Raw genomic sequence first — 15,873 nt, 5'->3', positions numbered from 1 at the left:
TTTATTAATTTTTCTCCAAATTCCTTGTTGCGTTTCAACCTGTCGGTGCCTTTTTTGTATACATTGTTGAGGCTCGTAACAGAGCTAACACGCAACGCACAACAAGGGGGGCAGGAGATAAGAAGGGTGGGAGAGGGCAGTACAAAACGGTGGGGAACAGAGACATTAGGAGATCTGTGGAAGGGAGAGGGATGGGGTGGGGAACACGAGGTATACAAGATGGACATTACAGGGACTTTCAGGACCTTACACAACAGGGAACTTTCGGCAAGGAAAGCAGGGAATTTGACTGAGGCGGGTTTGGGGTGGATTAACTGGGGTAGAAAAGATCGTGGTTTTGGATGGGGGGAGATAAGAGTTGATGGTGAACAGCTATTTTGGAGACCTGGAGGGAAGAATGGGATTGAGGAGAGTGGGAGTTTATTCCAAAGGCGGGAAAAAAGAGGTGTGAAAGAGTGAAGGTGAGCAGTGATTCGTGATTTTGGCAGTTTCACCAGAAGGGGGTTCCAGGCGGACATTGAGCACCCTGCAGAAATATGGGGGGGGGGGCATATCGCAGAGAGAGCAGGGGAGGGGTGAGACCGGAGAGGAGATGGTGGAAGACAGAAAGACTGCCGACCTGCCTGCGGTGAGAGAGTAAGAGGCTCAAAGACTCAGCCTCACTGCGGGAGATGCCAATGATCATAAATGTCTTGGTTTCCACAGCATGAAGCCAAGAAAGGTGAGAGGAAGGAGCACCAGCCCAGAGAGGAGAGCAGTACTCCATCAGGCTGCGGACGAAAGGCTTGTATGTAGTCAGGAGCTCAGGTGGGCCGAGGAAGGAGTTTGCACGATGGAGGATACCCAGTCGGCGACTGGCTTTGGAGGCTAGGTTGGAAATGTGGCTTTCCCAGGAAAGATCATGGCAGATAGTGATACCCAGAAGCTTGAATGAAAGGACTTCTTCCAAAGGATTGTTGAGAAAGTTGATTGGGGGGCGGGGGGGGGGGGTGTTCCAAACGATCCTTTCGGAGAGACATAGTGAGAGTGTGACATAAAAAGACATTTTCCACGTGTTGGACCAGTTTGTGATTTTATCCAGATCTGCAGAGAACGAAGAAGCTGCTACTTGCCAGTCTGAGGAATGACAGATGGTACGGCAGAGGGTGAAGTCATCAGCAAAGAGATAAAGAGGATTTTCCAGGGAGTCGGAGAGATCCTGAATGAAAACCAGAAAAAGAACAGGGGCCAAAACGCTGCCTTGAGGAACTCCAGCCTGGATTGGAAGAGGGGATGCGAGAGCACCATTTAGGGCCACACGTTAGCTGCAACAGGAGAGAAAGTCTGCGAGCCATGAGAGGAGATTTCCTTGGATACCATAGGAGGAGAGTTTGTTGAGCAGGGCAGGGTGCCAGACCATGTCAAAAGCACACAATTTGTCTCGGGATTATGGCTCTGATTTCATGTCTGGCATTGTGTACCTCCATCCATTGTTGGGAGAGCAGAAACAGCATATCCAGGGAAGAGTGACCTGGTCTGAAACCAAATTGATGATCGGAAATCAAGCGATTCGAGAAGAGGAAGGATTTTAATGTCTGAAGCGATGATGGATTCCATAACCTTGCTGATGATTGGGAGAAGGTTGATTGGTCTGTAGTTGCAGGGATCTGTTTTTGCACCTTTTTATGCAGAGCGGTAATGTTTGCTGATTTCCAAGCAGATGGAAGATGACCTTGAGCAAATGAGAGGGTGAATAGAACAGAAAGAGAGTGAGCAAGAGCAGAGGAGCAAGTTTTTAGGACACGTGGGCTGATGCCGTCTGGACCGGTTGCAGAATCTGAATCGAGGTTTGAAAACAAACTCTCCACTTTGACAGCATGGTTTGACAGCAAGATCTCCACACCTTGCTTGTCCTTTCCTTCCATTAATCCAGCATTGCCCAAACTTAGATAGACTGGGAGGTAATTCCCAAACGAATTAACCTGTCATAGTCGGCGTGCACCAGTGGTAAACGCTCAGCCGCCTTACTTAAGATCGAATCAAGATAAGATCGGAGCATCGCGGAGGGCGCATTTCCCGGTCAGGAGGCCACATGACCTCTCGTTAAATGCCAAATTAGATGGTAGATACTGGAACTCGTGGTTAACTGATTGGCATTCGTGGTTGTTAAGCAACCCACCATACCACAAAGTTAATTGTGAACGGTGGTCCCAGGTCCGGTTCTTCTGAGCAGAAACGAGGATTAACCCCCTCATAATACACTCGGTACCCATGGCCATAACAATATATACAGTATACCTTACATATATATACATACATATAGTCAAGTATCTACAGAGGGTATCCATGCACCCACCCCCCCCCCCCCCACAGGACTCTACCAAACCAACTTTTTTTTGCTTCCTTTTATGGTCCTATTACACATTTGAGATGTTAACAAAAAAAAATTCCCGGCACTCTCGCGATATTCAAGATGGCGTCCAAAATGGTCGCCAAAACGGGTAAAATCATAGAATACGGTATATAACATCTCAAAAATGTGGCAAATTGGAAAAATCATCATTGGAATTTGGTTCCTCATCATTAGTTACTAGTTTATGATAATTGGCTTTGTTGCCATTTTTTCAAATCCAAGATGGCGTCCAAAATGGCCGCCACAATCGGCAAAATCATAGAAAATTGTATATAACAGCCTGAAACGAAGAATAATTTCCAGTAAATTAATATTTGCATTCATTGTAATATATGTTTCTGATTATTAGAAACTAATAGGCCGATGTGGTGATTTATGTTTTGGTGCCATTCATAAAATCCAAGATGGAGTTCAAAATGGTTTTAAAAATTGTAAAATCATCGTGAATATCAAATGTCAGCTTCAAATAATCATTAATGTAATAATAATAGAGGGACAGAACCATGGAATATTCGTCTTGTAATCTATCTATAACTCCAGCAATCTCTGTGTGTCTGTGTGTTTGTCTGCAACCGCTGTTTCTCGACAACCACTGGTCCAATCTCATTGAAACTTGCCAGGTATATTGCTGGGGCCCTGTGGATGTGCCTTTTCAAGGTTTGATATTAATCGGACTAGTGGTTCCCAAGTTATGGCCATTTATTTACCAAACCAATGACAGGACACGGTGCTATGACGTCATGATTGACGTCACAATTCTTTTTTTTTCTTTTTTTTTTCCATGTACGGCCACGCACATACGGGCACGCAAGAGCGAAGGAATGGCCTGTGAGCTTGTTTCTGGCACGCGGTTTGAATTTTTTTTTTTGCATGTACGGCAACGCACGTACGGGCACACATGTATGGGCATGCACGTACGGGCATGCGAAAGCGAAGGAACGGCCTGTGTGGTTGTTGTTTCTGGCACACGGTTTGAAAGTTTTTTTTTTTTGCATGTATGGCCACGCGCGTACGGCCACGCACGTACGGGCATACACTAGTTCTTATCAAGGATGTTTATTATTGTTATCGTACTTGGAATTGAAGATGGTGGACAATTTGAAAGCCAGAAAACACACCCCCACACACACCCACACATGTAAAGACCCACACAAACACACCCCTATAACACACACCGATGCACTTTGAATATTTACATACACTCAAGTATTATGTGTACAAATCTTTTTATGTGTATTTTCTTTTTCTCTTTCCAGGTTAGATTGGTTAGCTTAGGAAGACTGTAGCGAGTCAAGACCAAGATCACAAGTCAAGATGTCAGACAAGCAAGAAATCGTTTTATGTAATTGTCAAAAGAAAGTTGTTGAAATGGAAAGAAAACGCAAACGGGAACATTGTGTCATTCATACGTCTGGAATAATGTATGGATCGTTCACATATTTTTCAGACTTGACGAATCCAAGTGATAGATTGGCACTCCTCAAAAAATATACGGGATCGTCGCTTAGCTGAACCACCAGGTTCTTCATATCGAATGACAGATATCTGTCAGGGCATTCTTGATGAGATCCAGGAGAACGAGGGCTATCATTGAGGATGTTACCAAAGATTTACCCTAAACCTACATAGGTTAACAGCTAGTAAACCATCTAATGATCCTGAAGCTCCTGGACCATCAACCAGCCAAGAAGGAAGGGTAAAGCGCAAGAAGGCATCAGAAAATATTAATTTTGAACCTGATTGTATTTTCTGCAATACTGAAGGCCGAATCCACGTGAAAAGGCAGGCATTGACACAAAGGAAGGCACCTCTTCATTTGAACGTGATGGATGGCAGAAAGTGCTGCAAATAGCAGAAGAGAACAATCATGAGTGGCTCTTAAGGCAAATCCGAGGATTTGATGTGTTTGCAGCAGAGGCCCAATACCACCCAAAATGCAGAAAGCAGTACACAGCCAATTATCAGAAACTAGTAGCTAATGATCAGGAACCAAATCCCAATGATTATTTTTCCCATTTGCCACATTTTTGAGATGTTATATACCGTATTCTATGATTTTACCCATTTTGACGGCCATTTTGGACTCCATCTTGAATATTGCCAGAGTGCTGGGAATTTTTTTTTGTTTACATCTCAAATGTGTAATAGGACCATAAAAGGAAGCTAGTTGGTTGGTTTGGATCTAATCAAGATAAGATTGGAGCATCGCCGAGGGCACGTTCCCCGGTCAGGAGGCCACATGACCTCTCGTTAAATGGCACATTAGACCTTCGGCCAAAAAGTTGGTTTGGTTGAGTCATGGGGGGGGGCATGCACGGATACCCTCCGTAGATACTCCCCTAATATGTATGTACAGTATATATGAAACAGCAGGTATACTCGATCAATATATTGGTTCCAGATACAAAGGTTCAAGTCTGACGTTTTGACCACAAGGTGGTCTTTAAGTGGTACCACACCTGGTTTGGAATCTCTTCCTGCAGATACCAGTTGAAGACAACTCTGTGGTCAAGATGTCTGACCTGAGCCTTTGTCCACATGACACATTTAATCATTGGATGTGAATTATTTTTTCCCTTCATAAATGTTTGTTCTCGATCCCTGATTTGTTCCAGCAGCACCTCCTGTTCCTCAATAAAACATTTGCAACAACCGAACATTAACAGTGGTGGTATTTCTGAGTCAAGCTGCCTATTTTCATGCTTTTCTCAACAGATCTTGCAGGGCCAGCGATATGGTGTGGCAGTGGACTGGTGGTCCTTTGGGGTTCTGCTGTATGAGATGTTGATTGGACAATCTCCATTTCGCGGGGAGGAAGAGGAAGAACTATTTGAGTCAATTCGCACAGAGACACCAAGCTATCCAAGTTGGATCACGACTGAGGCTCGACACCTTCTGCAACAGGTCAGCATGGGAATAACAGATAAATTGAGCGATACTTGGCGGTATCATGGTCCAACACTGAACATCAACAGCATGCAAATTTAATACGCAAATGTTGCAAAAGCTTCTCTGAAGAACCAATGGCAGGGTAATTCAGCAATAGTATGCTCAACGAAGAACTTTATGCTCAAGTGTTAGCATTACAAACTTTGATCTGACCCGACATGTGTTTTGGGGGTAGAATCAGTATGGGGTGCAGCACTACTCAGAACACTGTCTTTCAGAAGGGGTCGGAGGCTAACTGTTCTTTCAGCAATACGGGACTTTTGAAATGATGCATGAATGCTAAATGAGGCCTTTTACGCAAGATCTGTGAGTGTGTGTTTATACTAACTAGGTTCTGCTTGCCGGGCACTTTAACCTGGCGTAATTAGCGCAAAATGTGATTAAAATTGTGTGTTAAACATAACTTTCAGCATTTAAATGAAAAAGTGCCAATTTCGAGGTGGTAAAACATAATTGTTGTGTTCCGGAATGCAAATCGGACTCGGGGAAATACTATAGGAAGACAGTCTGAGAAATATCCTTGGTTGAGAATTGTCGGGTTCATACAATTTGCTGTTTGTGAACTCTAGTGTGGGCCATGGATATCACACACACACACACACACACACACACACACACGCACGCACGCACGCACACACACACACACACACACACACACACACACACACACACACACACACACACACACACACACACACACACACACACACACACACACAACGGTGGCAAGATGGAAGCGGCGTGATTTGCCACCACCCTCTTGCTTGGGAGGAAAAGGACCGAGGGCCACGTCAAATACATCAGTTTCAAAAGCAGTGAGGACCGAGCTAAAAACGACAGCTTCAGTGGGATTAGATGCATGTCGAACGGCGTGATGCTGGGAGAGAAGGCCCAAGCTATGGTGAACACCCTCTTATAAAGTTCCGCGTGTTGAGGACTGAGTTTTCTGTGATTGAGGACTGCACCGAATACAACGAGTTTGATGGGAGTGAGAACCGAGCTGTGGATGGCAGCTGTGATGAAGCAGACGGCTGCACACATGGTGCCTGGAATCACGCTGATCGACATGCATTTGGGACGTTGCCTGGTTTTTTTCTGCTTGTTGGGTTTTTCCAACTTCATCATGCTGGAATGAAGACTCGATCTTTGGCGACTCCCTTTTTGCCAAGTTCTGTCTGCATGGGACTGAGTTTTGTGGGATCGAGGACCGCGCCAAATACAATGACATCGATAGGAGCGAGAACTGAGCTGAGGACGGTAGCTTTGGTGGGGAAGGGGGCTGTGCCGAGGACACCCGGAGTTGCGCCAATGGACATTTGTTTGGGACGCAGGCTGGTCCCGTGACCTTGACATATGGCTTGTTGGGTTTTCCCGACTCTATCCCGTCAATCAAGGATGAGACTGAGGAATGAGTACCCTGGAGGCCACACGGGAGGTTGCACGTGTCAACATTGTCGCCACTTCGGGGACAGAAGGGGAATCGGAGCACAGATAAGGAGACAGCTTGGTGCATGAGTCGTGGTTCCTTGCCGTGGTGAAGATGGACGCTTCAGGACTGGGGATGGCTCCGTTAAACAGAGCACGGGGTGTGTTGTAATAAATATTTAGGGATAAAGGTTGAGACAACTGTATGTATAACCTCTTGTATGTCCCACCGGATGAGGCACCAAGGTGAGGCCGAAGCAAAGTGAGAGGAAGGGCTTTAAAATGGCCGGCGTTGTCCAGATAGCGAGGGGAAGAGCTTTCATTGCCTCTTGAGGAGCGCAGTCTTGTCAGCCCCGAGAGGGCGAAGTTTTGGGGACCACTCGCAAGAGCTCGCAGAGCCAAGAGAGTTGGAGTCGTCTCTGAGTAGAGTTAGTTGTACGTGAAGTGAAGCGAGTAGTGGAGAGTTGAGATTGCGCCAAAAAGAGGAGATCGTTTGGAGAGGAAAAGGTTGCTCCGTCCGTGGTGCCTTCCTGCCTTCTCCATTCTTTGCGCCTGCTTCGGTCGTCCCTGGTCCCTGCTTGTGTGCCTCCATGTCCCTCCACTTCCACCGACCCACCTGTTCAGAGAGTTCACAGTACTGTACGAGCAGGTGCCCATTCAGCAAGCTGAGAAAGTTCTCCAAGTCTTTCGTTGTGCAGAGGCTCAGCCCTTTCTCTCAGGTACTTTTCCAAGTTTCCTGGGGTTTCTGCGTATGCACACCAAAGATTTTGGGGCGGATTACGCCATTTTGAAATTGCTCTCTTGAACAGGCCTGGCAGGATAGCCGAGAAATATGCACACTTGCCTCTGAATTGTCTTTAATTGTGTCGCAGCCAGAGGGGGGAATCAATGTGTGCCGTCCTTCAGATAGACGTTAAACTTGATGTCTCGTCTACCATCATTAGTTGGTGGCAGTGTTACCGCTCTTTAAAAAAATTCCAAAATGAACACCTGAAATTTTCCAACATTTTTCCAAGTTGTAGATCGTTACACGTCCTTTCTTAACCCAATTATTTGCATCAAAATGTCAAGAAATCTATTTATCAGAATGGCTGGACATTGCAACCAATGGGAAAAGATGCATCTTTATTTGTAGGAAGACATTCATTTGCATATCCTCTACATCTCAAGATAGGTTTCAAATTAACAAGATCTTAACTTTCCTAACCAGTGGTAACACTGGTTGGTGCACTTTGAAGATCCCACGATGGGTTGCTCTTTGCAAAGACATGGCGAGCTATCGTCGGCACCCAAAACAAATTACAAATTCCTGCTATAACCTACAGGGGGCACTGCATCAGCGGGACGGCCACACACCCAGCAAATGATGCCACCCACTGCCACATACTGCGCATGAAAGTAGGAGAAGAAGGCAATTGAATGATAACGAGCTCACATCGAAGGTCTTCAGACTGCTACAAAATTTAATGGGTTTTGTTGACCACCCTGGTGTCCTCGGTGGAGTTTTCTTGATCCATAAGTGTTACGGTATCCTCATGGAGTTTATTGAATAGTGAGTATCGAACGGGATATCATGGTGGTAAGAAAACCAGGTTTACCTGTGTGCAAATATAACTCCTGAGCTTCAAACTAGATGCAGATACATGTAATGGATTGCATTTGCAGGACGTTACATTATCCGACACATGACATCAAATTTATCAAAGCACTGATTGGAAACACAACCTTGTGCTCGTTTTGCGTGTGTTCTGCTTCAGATGTTGAACCGTGACCCAATCCAACGACTCGGTGCAGCTGCGAAGATTCGCTGTCATGGATACTTCTCCTCCATCGACTGGTCTGCGCTCGAGAGACGAGAAATTCCTCCACCATTCATCCCACACGTGGTGAGGCCAACACATTAACGTTGTAGGGTTCGTTTCTACAATTAGTGCCCCCAATTTTTTTCATGGTGCCACACAGTTTCTTCGACCCCTCGGAGTACTAAACCACCATTTAAGTGGGTCTTTTGGAACAAAATTTTGCATCAATGTGAATAGAACGTATGCGGGCTTGACATAATATATTTGACTTTGACCTTTTTTTTAAGGTCATGACCTAATTATAGACATTTTAACATTTTTTTCATCATAACTCGACGAAGGTTTGTCCAACCGGAATGAAACTGCCCTTTCTATATAAGCCAGAGCAAGAAGCATTTACGCTTAATTCACATCATGCCCCAAGGAGTTAACGGTCAAGGTCTTCGACCCCTAGGACTACGAAACCACCATGTCGGTTTTTCTCCCTCTTTTTCTGTCAATGTCCGAGCTGCATCTCAGATCCGTCTGGGACTTTTGGAATGAAATTTTGTGTCGATGATGTGAAAAGAGAGTAGGCGGGGTTGATAATTTTTTTTGATTTTGACCTAATTTTTAAGGTCATGACCCAATTATAGATATTTTAACATTTTTCACTATCACTCAATTAAGATTTGTCCGATCAGAACGGGATTGCCCGACCTAGATAGCCTAGAGGAAGATGCATTTCGGCGTAATTTACATCATACCCCTCTGAGTTAAAAGTCAAGGTCAAATGTCAGTTCGAAAAAGATATTCCATCATTGGATCGTGGGCCAAGGGTAAGTCGCTGGAGATCGCCAAGGGTAAGCCGGGGGAGGCTTACCCTTGACGATTGCTTTGTGAACGCAGATATCTAGTGTTGTATTCTTTGTTTTTCTTTCTTAAGATGAATCCTCTTTATCGATTTCCCTGCAGTGATGAAAGTTTTTCAGCCTTTTTAAAAAGCACCACTCGCACTCCTCTTCCATGCAATTTCCGCCATCTTTTCCCAAACCTCTGCAGGCCTCCCCTGGAGACTGCCGTAACTTTGACTCGGAATTCCTTCGGGAACGTCCTCGCCTCTCAAAGGGTGACCGGAACTTGATCGAGTCTATGGATCAAAGTCTGTTTCAAGGGTTTTCGTTCACCAGTACTCTGCTCAACAAGCGAGTCCCATGATGGGATCAATGAAAGGGAGGGGCCCTTTGTAAAAAAAAAAATTAATAAAAAATTATTAACGGGAGGGGAATCAAGGCGATGTTTTGAAGTTAGGGTCTTGCACGCATGTTTGTGGCTTGATGGCATCATCGTCAAGGCACTATTTTTTCACATGTGAAGCTTTTGGCTAGTCCTGTTTGCTGTTTTAACTCCACATTGCCTGAGCAGTACATAGAAGGAGTTTGGTTTTTAAAAAGCTGGTTTGTAATCGCTTTAGTTTGTTGAAAGAGCAATGGCAGAAACATATGGTTAAGACATGGAAGTGATAAACAGTGAGAGATCAGATGGGGAATCCGAGTCTGAAACCTTTATTTACTTGAATTGACCTTCAAAGGTCAGAATGGCTCATGTATGACAAGGACACCACTGGGGCAGACGGCATATTTCAGAGGGAAAGTACTCGCCTTTCAGCTGTCCATTCTAGGTTCGATTCCAGACCTGAGTATAAAACTGTTATGCTGATGCTTCACTTGTACTCGTTGATGCAACACTCTGGATCGTCCTTTCGTGGGATGTGAAGCCGGATGTCATCGTTGGCTGGCATTCTTTGGCGGACGTTAAAGAGCCCATGCTACCGTTAAAGAAAGAATAGGCCATTGTGTGCCCACATCCTGTCTAAATTCCAAATCCCTGCCCAAACGTGCAGCACTCTGTGATGGAATGGTGACCTGTCTATGGTTGGTTGTCAGCCACAGCAACACTCACCAATGGTTGCCTTGGTATGCTCCGTAAAGGGATACGCAGTCCGGTCGTGGTATCGTTAGGTAATCCTTTGTAGATTAATCCATGATTATATTTCCTGTCTTGCTGGATTGCTTAGTTGTGAGTGTGTTCACCATTGGATTGTTCATTATGATTGGACTGAACTGAAAGCTGCCATTTTGATAGGTCGCCTGCATGGAGCGTTGTCATTTGGACGGGACTGTAGTACAACCGGTTGTCCCGTATTGATTTAGGTTGTGGTATTGGAGGATGCCATTGTATCTCTTGATAAGAGTAGGCCAATGTCTGCCAGTGCCCTGGGTAAATTCTCATCACGGGAGTGGCTGTTTATCATGAATTTGCTGCAGTAGATATTGGGATGTGTATATGCCAAAGGTATGATGGTCCAACTGGCTTTCTTCATTGTCCAAGTCATCTGGTATTCATTGGAGATATGGGACCTTCTTAATCGCCTCTTGTTACCCCACGTGCGCAAAGTTAAGAGTGGGGTTACGCGATTGGTTCACTTTTTCTGTCTGTGTGTCTGCAAACGTCAGTTTATGGTTGAGGAATAACTTGATTTAAATTGAATGTTATATTTTAAATGAATCTGAAAACCAACCTGTAGTTTTACTGTACTTTGGCACTGAATTTGTCCCGATCGCATATGCGCAGAGACAAGGGAGAATTTTTTTTTACTCTGTCTGCCTGTCCGGCAATCAAACAAAATTGAAAATCATTCAAAACGGGAAACACTGATTTTTAAGGACTTCATAAAGGACACAAACAGGCACAAAGAACTAATGTAACGTGTTAAATAAGGTGGTGTAAAAGACGCTGCATCAATGGCGGTAAACTTCCCAAATTTTTTTTCTCCAACCTTTACAGTCCTTATTATTATATATTTGAACACTGTAGAACACAAATCACCTTTTTGCCACTTTCAAAAACCTTCCATTTAGCAGGACTTGGAAGAAAAAAACATTACGCTATTTTGCATCATCCCAACCAATCAAGTTTGCCACTCATTGACCCCCACCCAATTCCTTTTTTTATCACATGGGGTAAGGTGTTCTATAAACTCTCGTTTAATAGTGTGTCAGCGGCTTTAGCAAAAGCTTACGCTGTCATCAATTTGCAGTATGCACAGTTTGGTGGCAAAAGCATGCATTTTGGACCTGCACGTAGGTGCACCAATTACGAGGTAAAGGGATTCCAAATGGTTCGTTGTGAGTGCTAAATTGTTTATTTCATTATGTACAAGCCCAGTCCAGCATTCGTGTGGTCACTGAGTGTTAACGTCCTTTGTCGTTCATGTAATGCACGTTAAATGTCTGATCTACATCAGCATGATACTTGAAGGACAAATACAGCATGAGGGACATGCTCTTTATAATCATTATATCTAGCTCCTTTTGATTTGAAGGATTACCCTTTTAAGATCAGAAGACGTGTTGAGATCATACGCAACCTTCAAAATGACGTAAGCTGCCCTAGATTGCTTGGTGCGCATGTGCAGGAACCCCGAGTAACGAAGTAAATCAGGGCGGCCTCGACATGTTTCATGCCTGCCAGATAAGGATTGTAGAATGAAACGACTAAAAAAACTTTTAAAGAAGCCAAAAGTATTTGTAAGCATACGTGCGAAAAATGGGTGTGCGTCTGCGATGAAACAGTTGGAGAACTTCCTGATCAACTCGTCCAAAAAGTTGATATCTTGCAGTCTGTATTGCAAAGAAACCTCCAACGATGTTGGCCGGTGCAAGGCCGAAGATTCGTAGTTAGTGCGTTCCTTCCAAACTTTCGTGATTTTTTAACACCGAAGGGAAGGTCATATCTGGGACTTGTCGATGAACAGGGTTTTTTAATGATTATATTTACTATAAACCATGTATGGGGTAAGCGGGTGGAGTGAGTGGTGGTAATTGTGTGGGCTGTTTATATACATATATATATATATATATATATATGTCATTGTTTAGTTCCTAGGCCACAAGAATATTGTGCCAGATATTTGCATCTGTTGGTGAAGAAGAGGTGTGTGTGTGTGTGTGTGTGTGTGTGTGTGTGTGTGTGTGTGTGTGTGTGTGTGTGTGTGTGTCGTTGGTTGTTGTCTCCATATGTGGGGGGTTTCAAGAGGTGGAACGGAGTCCTCCCAGGTATCGAAGTATCCAACTCCATTTCTGTAACGGATGTCACGAATCATGGACCCCAAGATGTGAGGTTTTGTTCTCAAGGCTCTTTTAAGGATCGTCACTGAGCCCCGGATAGCTTCCAACTGTAGTTCGTTTGTAGTAATATTCCCAGGGATGGTTTTTAATATCTCTGTAAAGTTCTTCTTTATCATTCCCAAAGCTTCAATGATCCCTGGACAATTTTGGTGCTATTCAGCTTCCAGGATCTTTTCATTTCATTCTTGAGATCTTGGTATTTGGTCATTTTCTTGATTTCTGTGTTGTTTAGGACAAAATTGCTGAGTACTGAAACCTCAATTAGCAATGGGATCATTAGGTTGGACATGAGCATTACTTCCTTGTTTGTAATGATTGTTTTGGGCTCATATTTCCACGAGTTTTGTGTAACTGGGAAATTAAAATTCCTGTAGATGCGCCAGTGGATTACTCCACATACCCTGTTGTGCCTTTGTGTATACAGCTGTTCTGACATGAGTTTTTTTTACAGCCCAATAGGAGGTGACTCGTGTTTTCTGTTTCTCCCTTACAGATTGACTCAGTTTTCACCTGTCTGATTGATTCAGTCTTGCCTTGTACTTAAAAGCCATTTGTGTAGTGTCCTTGATAATGATTTATTCTCCATCCCATTTGAGCTGACCTCTTATTAGCCATTCCAAAGAGCCTTCTTTGTCGATGCCCAATCTGTCAAACTCTTCTTTTTCACTCCGTAATTGGGACCTCCTGCTCTTTTATTATTCTCCCAGTTGTCAATGTATATCTGTTGTTCTTTTGTTTTATATTTTTATTTAGTCGTTTTTTTTTGCAGTCGTTGGAGTTTGTGGTCGTTTGTTTAAAGTGTGACATCTTCCATTCACACCTGTGTGTGGAAAATTTTTGCTAGGTTGTTTCGGGATACCTCTTCTCAGGTTTGTTGCCTTCGTGTTTGTGTCCAAAATTTATTTGGTCATCTGTTACACTTTTCACGTACTCAGCCAATCCTGCTGTCGTCACTCTGTGCACTTGGTTGAGCTCCATAAGGCCAGCACCTCCTTCTCATCTCGGGAGGTACATTCTCGGGATGCACTGATTTTTGAAGAACATTTTGTGGATGGTGAAGAGTGTCCTTGTTTTGATTTCTGGTTTCTTGATTTCAGCTTGTGGACAATTTACTATTCCGCAACTGTACTGGAATACTGATGTTGTTAGTTGGTTTCTGGCTTTGATTTTGTACCTTGGAGAGGTGTGTGTGTGTGTGTGTGTGTGTGTGTGTGTGTGTGTGTGTGTGTGTGTGTGTGTGTGTGTGTGTGTGTGTGTGTGTGTGTGTGTGTGTGTTATAACCATGGCTGCTGCTAGCTAATGGTATTAACAGGAAATGATGCCTCATTTAGCATTCATACGTCATTTTGAAAGTCAGGTGTTGTGAATGAAAACTGCTTAACTACATTTTAACCGTGACTTGATCAGGTATTGTTGGTAAATGCAGGACTGGGATGGACTAGGATTCAGATTACTCATTTGGCCGCTGGTTACATCATTCTTGAGCTGATACAGCACCCCAGGAATTCTACATTGCACCAGGGTGCTGGCACACAATGGCCTATTCTTTGCAAAAGGCACCTTGGGATATTTACCGTCTTGCAGCCACAACCAATGCTAACAGATGGGTCTGCAACGCAACGGCCCACTCTAGAGACGGCGTACTGTGATGGGAAGAACCGATCAGACAGTTTATAGTCGGGTCGGGAATCTAACCCAGATCTATCCTATCATATAACAATCCAGCTGTTGAAACCCACTATCAATGCAAACTCTATGGAGGAAAATGTTTCAGATATTTACTTTTCCAATGGGATAGAAAAATATCTAAAACCTTCTGCAAACGTCACAATCCTCCGTATCTGGTTTACCCACGACGCTTCATCTCGTTATAACAAAGCAAGTAAGGTAACCTGGCCATCTCACCTGCAATGTGAACGTTCAAAATCCCATTCTATATCTTTTACAACAGTAAGCCTTTGCTTACATTCCTTTGAATTTAAATATCCTGAACAGCTTGGTTGGCCACCTTGCCTTATTTATGACCTCTGATCCATCCTGGTCTATAACTGCTCCTGCGGCCCCAAAGCACCCCTATATACTCAGGTCATACCTCCAATGGGTGATCAAAGGAGCTCCCTTCGAGTACTGCTTGTGGTAGAGCGTTTATTCCTGTCAAGGCTTCGTGTAGTGTCATGCCACGTACAAATCCACGATATATCAACCGTAATACATGTTTAATAATTGAATAACTGTGCACAGTACATTATATTGTATGGACAAAGTCAAAGGCCAACGTTGTTTGTTTGTGACAGCACCATGTCCACTCCTCCCCCTCACCCCCACATTGCTTTGTGATGTAATTCTATTGTATTGCTTTCATGGTAACAGTACTGAGAACTTTGTAGAGTCAACACATGGTTGAAGAACCTTATTTAGGGGAACAGTCATTATTTTGACGAGACAAATGATCTGCGAATCCACCTGGGAAATCGACAACTTGTGCTCTTCTTGTTAGACATCGGCCTTTGTACTAAAGTTTGTACGTTTGTGCACTTACGATGGCTCTACTCCATCTCATTCTAATTTTGTCTCATATTTCGCAGCAGTCGTTTTAATAAACAGATTCAACCTTTATCTGACATTTCATGCTTCTTCAACAAGTATAATCAAGCAGACAGCTCTTTTTGTGTTTTCTGATACAAAATGGGACATTTTGCTATGGTGAAGAGTTAACACCAGAAACACCACCAGCAGCAAACTTCAATGTTGATTTGATCCACCATTCATACATGACTGTGTGCTGCTCACCAATACTGGACCCTTTTGAGGAAGCGGGAGACCAGTCTGCAGTGGTTGTGCTACTTCGATAAATTATTTATATTTTTATCATTAATTATTTTTACATTATTGTTATAGAAACACTTTTATTAATTATTTTTATATTGTAATGTACTCTACCGGTTAAAAGTTTTGGAACACCCCCATTTTTCCAGTTTTTACTGAAATTTAAGCAGTTTAATGTTTCAACGTACTCTGAAATTAAAACAGAGAACATATAAACAATTGCAGATAAAAAAAGAAATCATGGAATCGTTTTTGTTTAACAAAATTTAATCTAAATTTTTGACTCATCAAAGTACACACCTTTTGCAGA

General features: G+C 43.5%; 1 protein-coding gene across 2 annotated transcripts in view; it reads left to right on the top strand.

Moving 5' to 3' along the window:
- LOC147008908 (protein kinase C theta type-like) overlaps positions 1-15,353 on the top strand; it is a 58,229-nt gene extending 42,876 nt beyond the window's left edge. For both annotated transcript variants that reach the window (XM_085863878.1, XM_085863879.1), the window contains 3 exons: positions 5,108-5,296; positions 8,524-8,652; positions 9,610-15,353. In XM_085863878.1, coding sequence (XP_085720004.1) covers positions 5,108-5,296; positions 8,524-8,652; positions 9,610-9,765 — 474 coding nt within the window. In that variant the 3' untranslated portion in view covers positions 9,766-15,353. The remainder of the gene's footprint in view (positions 1-5,107; positions 5,297-8,523; positions 8,653-9,609) is intronic.
- The last annotated feature ends 520 nt before the right edge of the window (positions 15,354-15,873 follow it).

This window comes from Eptatretus burgeri, chromosome 18 (assembly GCF_056783735.1).
Source record: "Eptatretus burgeri isolate ZD-2024b chromosome 18, Ebu_testis_v1, whole genome shotgun sequence".
In the NCBI taxonomy this organism is placed as follows: Eukaryota; Metazoa; Chordata; class Myxini; order Myxiniformes; family Myxinidae; genus Eptatretus; species Eptatretus burgeri.
This window is presented reverse-complemented; position numbering and strand designations above follow the sequence as displayed.